The sequence below is a fragment of the Haliotis rubra genome, unplaced genomic scaffold, assembly GCF_003918875.1.
Source record: "Haliotis rubra isolate DU_JTF1 unplaced genomic scaffold, ASM391887v1 Scf128, whole genome shotgun sequence".
Taxonomy (NCBI): domain Eukaryota; kingdom Metazoa; phylum Mollusca; class Gastropoda; order Lepetellida; family Haliotidae; genus Haliotis; species Haliotis rubra.
Genome location: NW_025765203.1, coordinates 1,226,107 through 1,237,035, shown reverse-complemented (window position 1 = coordinate 1,237,035; position 10,929 = coordinate 1,226,107). Strand labels below are relative to the sequence as shown.

The 10,929-nt window shown below is 37.7% G+C and overlaps 1 protein-coding gene across 1 annotated transcript; it reads left to right on the top strand.

Annotated features, from left to right (window-relative positions):
- The first annotated feature begins 5,337 nt into the window (after nucleotides 1-5,337).
- LOC124266805 lies at nucleotides 5,338-10,929 on the top strand. The gene is made up of 4 exons (XM_046701610.1): nucleotides 5,338-5,359; nucleotides 6,077-6,249; nucleotides 7,262-7,345; nucleotides 10,327-10,929. Exons 1-4 carry the CDS (start codon nucleotides 5,338-5,340, stop codon nucleotides 10,729-10,731), a joined length of 684 nt encoding a protein of 227 aa, XP_046557566.1. The 3' UTR covers nucleotides 10,732-10,929.

Below are 10,929 nucleotides of genomic sequence, written 5' to 3'. Positions count from 1 at the left end.
GGAGGGGAGGCAACTCTGAATCCTCTCCGTATCAACCCTCGCTAAAACGGGAGTGTATTGTAATTATAGAACAGTTATCTAAAGATCTGATTGTATTAATGAGTGAATGCCTTTAACACCACACTCAGCAATATTCCACCTTTGTGGTCTCTGGCTGTAAGAACCGAGTTTGGACAAGACAATCCCGTGATTAACATCGTGAGGATCGGTCTAGACGCATCTGGGATACGATGAAAAGCAATAACCCGAGACACCCAGCTTTGCGGACTACCCAATCAATTTAAAGGGTTACCTGTTTTCTAACACGATGTATCACCACTAAAATACATTCTCAGGAGTTAGGAATAATTAAATTAAACGCCTTTTACTGTCATTTCGTCCACATCCTCTCTCCCGCCCCTATCAAGGCTGTCAGCAAAATATCTCTCTCCACGGGGGATTCGAACCCAGAACTCCCATGACAATCCCGAACACGGGGGAAACGGGAGCATGCCAACCAGCAGTATATAATACAAGTCTTTAAAGATATTTTAAAATATGTAATAAAAAGGAACATCTTCCACAAAGAAATGCAAGTCGATTGAGTCCCTCCCCGAGTTGGGAGGTCCGGGTAACCAAGAGGATAAAGCGTTAGCCTTTTTCTGGTGTCGTGATGTAGCTGGCACAGTGTGCCAAATAGTTTCCAAATTTTGCCAGCTAGTCGGGCTAGCTATGCCTGAAAGTTACCAGCCCACAAAATAATTCACTAGCCCGAAAGTTGAATGTGGACACGGGTTTCATCATTAAACTGCTAATATGATGAACATTTTTATCAGGCGATAATCTTGCATGATTTAAAAGTGTGTGTCGGACAGAGTGATATATTTACAAAATGTCCCCATGAAAATTCACAAGCCAGTCGGACCAGTGACTGTGGGGATTTACTGGCCCGTCTGGATTGTTATTAGACTCGGGCTAGCGGGCCAGTGGCTAATTCTCACACTCAGCTGGAATTTTGCTGAAAGCGGCAACAATACTAGTTCACTTATTTCTTGACGATACTAACATAGCTAAATCAAAACGAAAGACCAAGTTATTTACAGTTCTTAAGTAACTTAAATGCTATTGATGACATTCATATAGGGATTTTTCCCTTGTCGATTCGAAAGATGTAGCTTAGGTCAAACTTGTAGCCTAGACAAATGTACAGCTATCTAACCCAGAAAGACTTGAGTGTTGCGTAACAGTTAATAGATAATCCTGTATAAGTTGTCATAGACCTGAACAAGTCTTTAAGTCTCCAAAAATTAATAGTTTTAAATGATAATTTCTAAAAATAATAAATAACAGACTGGGATCCTGTCCGTTTATCTAGACTTGCTTCTTCGAAGGATAGAATTACTATACATCCCTGGGCTCAGCATTCAGTACAGCCTTGAAGCAAGGCTAAAGTCGCTCATTACGGATGCGACGGAATATTGTTTGGATAATATCCCCTTTCACATTAGATCTACAAGGTGACAGCTGTACATCATAATGGACAAAAGACTATTTATATCTCAGGGCAACGCTCGCTAAAAGAAACTCAACACGTGCACACCTGAAGCTTGTCAGGTGTACTTTTAGCAGGGTAGATCGCAGTGGCAGCGGAATATAACAAATATGGGTGATTTTGATCACATGAGCCCCGAGGAAAGAGGTAAGCCGATTTGTTTTTACATAACCATTGATGTGACCTGTTCATGTTCTGTATTGTACTGTGTACGTTTATGAGAAATGAAACAAAATCACGACCAAAGCAACAATGCGTCTCGGTGTTTTGTTATTCATTACAGTTTAACTTGACAAGTAAACACGATTCTGTTTTGTTGTAAACCTCAAAACAGCACTACCGTATCGTTTACGCAATTAGTAACCTGACAGTATCATTCGGAAAACGGTCGGCCATTTCCGGGATGAAGTTGATCGATTGTATCAGTTATGTCGGTTAACAGAGTTACCTCCCATTAATCGTGGGACCGTGATAGTCTGACACTAACGTATTACCTAACTGCTATCTTACTGAGTGGATTTCATGTCTCACGCCTAAAATAAACACAATAATTGTATAATAATACAATAATATCATTTGTACTGTGTCTATGTGTCCCAGTCCACCCAGCTGTGAATGGGTACCTCGTAAGGATGGGAACGCCACGTTAACTTGGTGCGTCTAGTGGCTGCACGAGTTGTATGATCCCCAGGTAGTTGAGATTGATAACACGAAGTGCCGTTGAGATTGACATCCAATGATCGAGGGGAAAGCAAAGCGCTTTGAGCATGCATGTGGATGGACTATAGCGCTATATAAATACCCATATAATATATAAATACCCATATACTATATAAATACCCATATAATATATAAATACCACCCATATAATCTATAAATAATATATACATATATACCCATATACTATATATACCCATATACTATATAAATACCCATATACTCATATAAAATAAATACCCATATACTATATACCCATATACTATATAAATACCCATATACTATATATAATTACCCATATATAAATGCCCATATACTATATAAATAATCATATAATATATAAATACTATATAAATACCCGTTTATATAAATACCATATATACTATATAAATACCCATATACATATATATAAATACCCATATAATATATAAATACCCATATACTATCCAATAAATACCCATATACTATATATACTATACCCATATAAATACCCATATACTATGTAAATACCCATATAATATATAAATACCACCCATATAATATATAAATACCCATATACTATATAAATACCCATATACTATATAAATACCCATATACTATATAAATACCCATATAATATATAAATACCCATATACTATATAAATACCCATATACTATATAAATACCCATATAATATATAAATACCCATATACTATATAAATACCCATATAATATATAAATACCCATATAATATATAAATACCCATATACTATAATAATATAATACAAGCGTGCGAACGATTAATGTGTGGCATTGTTCAGACAACTGTGAGATACTTTTATCAGTGACTATTATATCGGAGTGAGTGAGTTGGGTTTTACGTCACTTTTAGCAATATTCCAGCAATATCACGGTTGGGGACACCAGGAAAGAGCTTCACACTCTGTGCCCATGTGGGGAATCGAACCCGGCCCTTCGGCATGACTAGCGGACGCTTTACCCCCTAAGCTACCCCACCGCCCCTATTATATTTGAATATGTATGAAATGACTTAGTTCTACCGACGTAATAGAGAAGTATGTATGTGTGAATTGATTACAGTGGCGTCAGTCTAGGTAGAAACTCCATCGGTCCCTGTGGCGGTGTTCAGGTTGGTTTCCACCTGTTTCAATGGACCATATTCACCATGTTGTCCCGCCTGTTTTGACCGGCACCAATAATTAACTAAGAACAGAAAATACACCAGTCTTATTACAATTAGATATCCCACTCCGGCACGATACGGTTTGCTTTTAGACCTAAGGACACCTACAAGAAATTGACTCATGCACCTTTGCGCAAAACAAACCTCCCAATTACATGTCCCCCGTCCATCTCCCAAAATATTTCACCAGAGGAGACTGTTTTATTAGTAGGCGATTATTATATTCTTGTTAAATAAAAACATACAATCACCGCTCTAACTGAACCTATTCCAGATGGTCATCGATATCCTAATATGGAAAAGACTTTTGATTTTCAGAACAAGTAAAGAAATTGCGAGACAGAGGGTTCCTGGTTTTGAAGAAGATATGTCTGATTCAGCTGGGTCTGGCTACCATCTCTGTGATCGTCAGAATCGTTGCTATCTCCTTCGCTGCCGAGAACCCCCAGTTCCTGTACATTATCGCTATATACCATCTGGAGCGGGGCACTGGTAAGTCATCCGTGGTTTGCAGTAGTCTGTCTCACAGTCCCTGAACCGCATCATCTTCGCTGCTGCCTGGTCCTTTTGCAACGCTAAAACCCTAAATGAAACAAGTCTAGATGTTCCCAGGTTTTAATGTCCATTCTCACTGGGGTTCCAATTCAGTTTAGACCCGTGAAGATCCGGGTTAGAATTGGTCTTCAGTAACCCATGCTTGTCGCAAAGAGGCGACTAACGGGATCGTGTGGTTGAATATCCGCTGACATGGCTTGACACATGAAATTCATCGTATCCCATTATTGTGTTGATCACCAAAACTAAACTCACTCACTCACAAAATCAGTTTTAAAAGGAATATATATATTCAGAGACCAGAAGCGTTAGTCTAGTGTTGCAGATACGACGACCCATAATCAGCCTAAGTGTGAAAAAATGTAAATGAATCCCCAAGGCGGAGGAATGTTTTTTAACTCTTTGACTTTTCAGGCAAAATTGTTTTACCGTTACTTCCTACCAGAACCGCCGTTCTACAAATTGTACCCGATTTCGTACATCCCTCCCACCATCCTACTCCAAAGCAGTCCAAAATTTTCGACAACACATTCAATTTCCTTTCAGCACATCAAGCATGGCCCTCAAACAATATGTTTTGTAAAGCTTGAACTTAGGTTTAGGAGGGAAATCGTGCTATATCAGTGTGTTGTGGCTTCCTCTCAGCTAGCACATGTACAACTGAGTGCGTGCTTACTGAAGATTTTCTTTGGCGGCCCTGTCTATGATATGAAATTTTTGATCAAGCATTTAAAAACCAGACATACAAAATATATCATTTTCATCATGATTTTCTTAATATTTGTTCATACTGTTGTTTTGTTTTTATTTCAGGCATGATTTTCAACAATATTTCAATTGCAAAATATGATCAGAAATAATGTTATAATATGAATAAATAATTATGTGAACAACAGTATAAATAAAAATCCTTTCTACATTTCTAGTTTGTTTAGAGTGTGCAAAATCGTTTTCAGCGAACAGGGATCATTTTTACGTTTTGTGTCCTTATTTGAATTACAAATTTTGGTATTCACCGGGAGATAAATAAAGCTCATGATGTCATTTCCGCTACCTTATATGGCAACAATGAGATGCAGACGACCTAGTTCAGATCGAGTTGGAAGGGTCATATACGACACGTAAATATTATAGCGTGTATTTGATGAATGGGATACAGACAGATTCCATTAGATTCAAGAGTTTAATGTTAATATTTCTGCTGCATAATGCTTACGAAGATTCGATACATCCTGCTGGTATCTAAAAAGTAAACAAGCGACTGACGTCTGGCTGTCGATTTACATATGCAAATCACCGCTAGGAGGCGTGTCTCGCGCGGAAAACCCGAAATACCGTTTGCCGCGATACCATGAATGCCGCGATACAACGAGGTCCGAGTATCATAAAAATATGTGAGATACTTTTATCAGTGACTATTATATCGGAGTGAGTGAGTTGGGTTTTACGTCACTTTTAGCAATATTCCAGCAATATCACGGTTGGGGACACCAGGAAAGAGCTTCACACTCTGTGCCCATGTGGGGAATCGAACCCGGCCCTTCGGCATGACGAGCGGACGCTTTACCCCTAAGCTACCCCACCGCCCCTATTATATTTGAATATGTATGAAATGACGTAGTTCTACCGACGTAATAGAGAAGTATGTATGTGTGAATTGATTACAGTGGCGTCAGTCTAGGTAGAAACTCCATCGGTCCCTGTGGCGGTGTTCAGGTTGGTTTCCACCTGTTTCAATGGACCATATTCACCATGTTGTCCCGCCTGTTTTGACCGGCACCAATAATTAACTAAGAACAGAAAATACACCAGTCTTATTAAAATTAGATATCCCACTCCGGCACGATACGGTTTGCTTTTAGACCTAAGGACACCTACGAGAAATTGACTCATGCACCTTTGCGCAAAACAAACCTCCCAATTACATGTCCCCAGTCCATCTCCCAAAATATTTCACCAGAGAAGACTGTTTTATTAGTAGGCGATTATTATATTCTTGTTAAATAAAAACATACAATCACCGCTCTAACTGAACCTATTCCAGATGGTCATCGATATCCTAATATGGAAAAAGAATTTTTGATTTTCAGAACAAGTAAAGAAATTGCGAGACAGAGGGTTCCTGGTTTTGAAGAAGATATGTCTGATTCAGCTGGGTCTGGCTACCATCTCTGTGATCGTCGGAATCGTTGCTGTCTCCTTCGCTGCCGAGAACCCCCAGTTCCCGTACATTATCGCTATACCCATCTGGAGCGGGGCACTGGTAAGTCATCCGTGGTTTGCAGTAGTCTGTCTCACAGTCCCTGAACCGCATCATCTTCGCTGCTGCCTGGTCCTTTTTGCAACGCTAAAACCCTAAATGAAACAAGTCTAGATGTCCTCAGGCTTTTTAATGTCCATTCTCACTGGGGTTCCAATTCAGTTTAGACCCGTGAAGATCCGGGTTAGAATTGGTCTTCAGTAACCCATGCTTGTCGCAAGAGGCGACTAACGGGATCGTGTGGTCAGGCTCGCTGACATGGTTGACACATGTCATCGTATCCCAATTGTGTTGGTCACAGGATTGTCTGGCCCAGACTCGATTATTTACAGACCGCCGCCATATAGCTGGATTACTGCTGAATGCGGCGTAAAACTAAACTCACTCACTCACCAAATCAGTTTAAAAGGAATCGTTCGTTCTATCGAAAAAAATATATATATTCAGAGACCAAGCGTTAGTCTAGGTTTACAGATACGACGACCCATAATCAGCCTAATGTGAAAAATGTAAATGAATCCCCCAAGGCCGAGGAATGTTTTTTAACTGTTTGACTTTTCAGGCAAAATTGTCTTACCGTTACTTCCTACCAGAACCGCCGTTCTACAAATTGTACCCGATTTCGTATATCCCCCTCCCACCATCCTACTCCAAAGCAGTCCAAAATTTTCACAACACATTCAATTTCCTTTCAGCACATCAAGCATGGCCCTCAAACAATATGTTTTGTAAAGCTTGAACTTAGGTTTAGGAGGGAAATTCGTGCTATATCAGTGTGTTGTGGCTTCCTCTCAGCTAGCACATGTACAACTGAGTGCGTGCTTGCGTGTAGATTTTCTTTGGCGACCCTGTCTATGAATGTACTTTTGATCAATCATTTAAAAAAACCCAGACATACAAAATGTATCATACACATGAAAACTCCCCACCCCCCCCCCCAGATTCCTTGTTAATGAACATACTGATGTTGATTTCGTTTCTCTGTACACGTCTTCCAATGATTTTCTCATTTTAGGTTGCCATTGGTGCCACGTTTGGATTTCTGGCTTCCAACATTGGTTTCAACAAAGATGACGTTGCACCCAAGGTCAAGGCCTATGTAAGTAGAACATTTATGATGATTATTCACAGAAAAGCTCCTGAGTTCTGAATGCTCGTTACTTATATTCTAATACGTATGGATGCTGTTCTCATACCCATTGTTGATATTTCTCAGTTGTGTATTAGAAATATAGATTCAGTGCCATTGTTGATGTTTATTTATTGTATATTTTAGGGTTAACTAGGACAGGTTAACATTGTTAATGTAACATTACGTAAATGGTTTCCGTGTTCCGGTTGTTGCGTGACCTGGATTACCAGATTACCCGTGGAGACCCAGCTTGGCCATTATAGTAGTCTCCAACCTTCAACTACCCATTTTCAATATAATTAATTTCATTAAGTGCGAAGTTTCTTTTTTTTTCGTTCAGTATAGTTTATACTTGGGTGCTGTATGTTGTTTGTATGTTATTCCACGTAGTTTATAGTTTATATTATCTATATATTGTATGTAGTTTACGGTGACTTACTGTGGATGTTGTAATGATTTGTACTATATATTATATGTTGTTTATGGGTGTTCTATATTGTTTATTTATTGCATGTAGTGCATGGTGTGGGTATTATAGATTGTTTATTTATTGTATGTAGTGCATGGTGTGGGTATTGTAGATTGTTTATTTATTGTATGTAGTGCATGGTGTGGGTATTGTAGATTGTTTATTTATTGTATGTAGTGCATGGTGGGTATTATAGATTGTTTATTTATTGTATGTAGTGCATGGTGTGGGTATTATAGATTGTTTATTTATTGTATGTAGTGCATGGTGTGGGTATTATAGATTGTTTATTTATTGTATGTAGTGCATGGTGTGGGTATTGTAGATTGTTTATTTATTGTATGTAGTGCATGGTGTGGGTATTATAGATTGTTTATTTATTGTATGTAGTGCATGGTGTGGGTATTATAGATTGTTTATTTATTGTATGTAGTGCATGGTGTGGGTATTATAGATTGTTTATTTATTGTATGTAGTGCATGGTGTGGCTATTATAGATTGTTTATTTATTGTATGTAGTGCATGGTGTGGGTATTATAGATTGTTTATTTATTGTATGTAGTGCATGGTGTGGGTATTATAGATTGTTTATTTATTGTATGTAGTGCATGGTGTGGGTATTATAGATTGTTTATTTATTGTATGTAGTGCATGGTGTGGGTATTATAGATTGTTTATTTATTGTATGTAGTGCATGGTGTGGGTATTATAGATTGTTTATTTATTGTATATTTGCATGGTATGGGTAGTGCATGTATGCAGTGCATGGTGTGGGTATTATAGATTGTTTATTTATTGTATGTAGTGCATGGTGTGGGTATTATAGATTGTTTATTTATTGTATGTAGTGCATGGTGTGGGTATTATAGATTGTTTATTTATTGTATGTAGTGCATGGTGTGGGTATTATAGATTGTTTATTTATTGTATGTAGTGCATGGTGTGGGTATTATAGATTGTTTATTTATTGTATGTAGTGCATGGTGTGGGTATTATAGATTGTTTATTTATTGTATGTAGTGCATGGTGTGGGTATTATAGATTGTTTATTTATTGTATGTAGTGCATGGTGTGGGTATTATAGATTGTTTATTTATTGTATGTAGTGCATGGTGTGGGTATTATAGATTGTTTATTTATTGTATGTAGTGCATGGTGTGGGTATTATAGATTGTTTATTTATTGTATGTAGTGCATGGTGTGGGTATTATAGATTGTTTATTTATTGTATGTAGTGCATGGTGTGGGTATTATAGATTGTTTATTTATTGTATGTAGTGCATGGTGTGGGTATTATAGATTGTTTATTTATTGTATGTAGTGCATGGTGTGGGTATTATAGATTGTTTATTTATTGTATGTAGTGCATGGTGTGGGTATTATAGATTGTTTATTTATTGTATGTAGTGCATGGTGTGGGTATTATAGATTGTTTATTTATTGTATGTAGTGCATGGTGTGGGTATTATAGATTGTTTATTTATTGTATGTAGTGCATGGTGTGGGTATTATAGATTGTTTATTTATTGTATGTAGTGCATGGTGTGGGTATTATAGATTGTTTATTTATTGTATGTAGTGCATGGTGTGGGTATTATAGATTGTTTATTTATTGTATGTAGTGCATGGTGTGGGTATTATAGATTGTTTATTTATTGTATGTAGTGCATGGTGTGGGTATTATAGATTGTTTATTTATTGTATGTAGTGCATGGTGTGGGTATTATAGATTGTTTATTTATTGTATGTAGTGCATGGTGTGGGTATTATTATAGATTGTTTATTTATTGTATGTAGTGCATGGTGTGGGTATTATAGATTGTTTATTTATTGTATGTAGTGCATGGTGTGGGTATTATAGATTGTTTATTTATTGTATGTAGTGCATGGTGTGGGTATTATAGATTGTTTATTTATTGTATGTAGTGCATGGTGTGGGTATTATAGATTGTTTATTTATTGTATGTAGTGCATGGTGTGGGTATTATAGATTGTTTATTTATTGTATGTAGTGCATGGTGTGGGTATTATAGATTGTTTATTTAATGTATGTAGTGCATGGTGTGGGTATTATAGATTGTTTATTTATTGTATGTAGTGCATGGTGTGGGTATTATAGATTGTTTATTTATTGTATGTAGTGCATGGTGTGGCTATTATAGATTGTTTATTTATCGTATGCAGTGCATGGTGTGGGGAAAAAAGTTCCTTACGTACCCCCGCCTATTTTATAAGGTAGTTTTCATTACTTATATGTCTTTGTATTTTCTTAAAAACTTAGATGGGGGTACTTAAGGAACTCCTATTCTTACCTATTGTTTAGTTATTGTACGAAGTACATTATTTTTTATATCTAATGCATTTGCCCACGTCGTGATATCGCTGGAATATCGCTAAAAGCGGCGTAAAACTATACTCACTCATTCATTCTAATGCATTTGGTTTTAAGTCAGCATAATCCAGTTCAATCTCTTTACAGGTCATTCTACATTATGTTTTCAACGTCATGTGTATTTCATTCTGCGCTGCTAGCGTCGTGTTTGGTGTTCTCGGTGCGGTGTTCTGTCGGTCCTCTGACTTCAAACAGTCGACTCGCTGTACCCCCGACACTACAGCATTACTCGCCACGTCCGGTGTGTCGGCCGGGGTGGGATTCCTCTTGTCCTTAAGTTGCATCATGGGAACGTGCTATTTCTGTGGCTATGCAAGATCTATCGGGTTCAAGTCTCGACGGGAAATGCGGAGACAGTTCGCTGACATGCAGAGGCAGTTGGCGGAAGTACGTGCTCAGGTCGCTGCAGGTCAAGGTCAAAATCAAGGTCAAGGCCAAGAAAACTATTACGCAGGTCAAGGTTCAGTAAATGAAGGTTTCTCCAAATGGTAGACTAACAGGTGAAAGAGCATCGAACAATGAGTAAGAACCGTTTTGTAATCAGGATGTTGGAACGTAGTTTTCTTCCGATCATGAAATCTGAAAACCCACAAGCACTTGCTAGCAATTTAGATACTCATACCCTGAAGCACTGATACTTACAGTCCTGTACAAAACACATATTAATATACACGGGTACCGTAAAAGTGA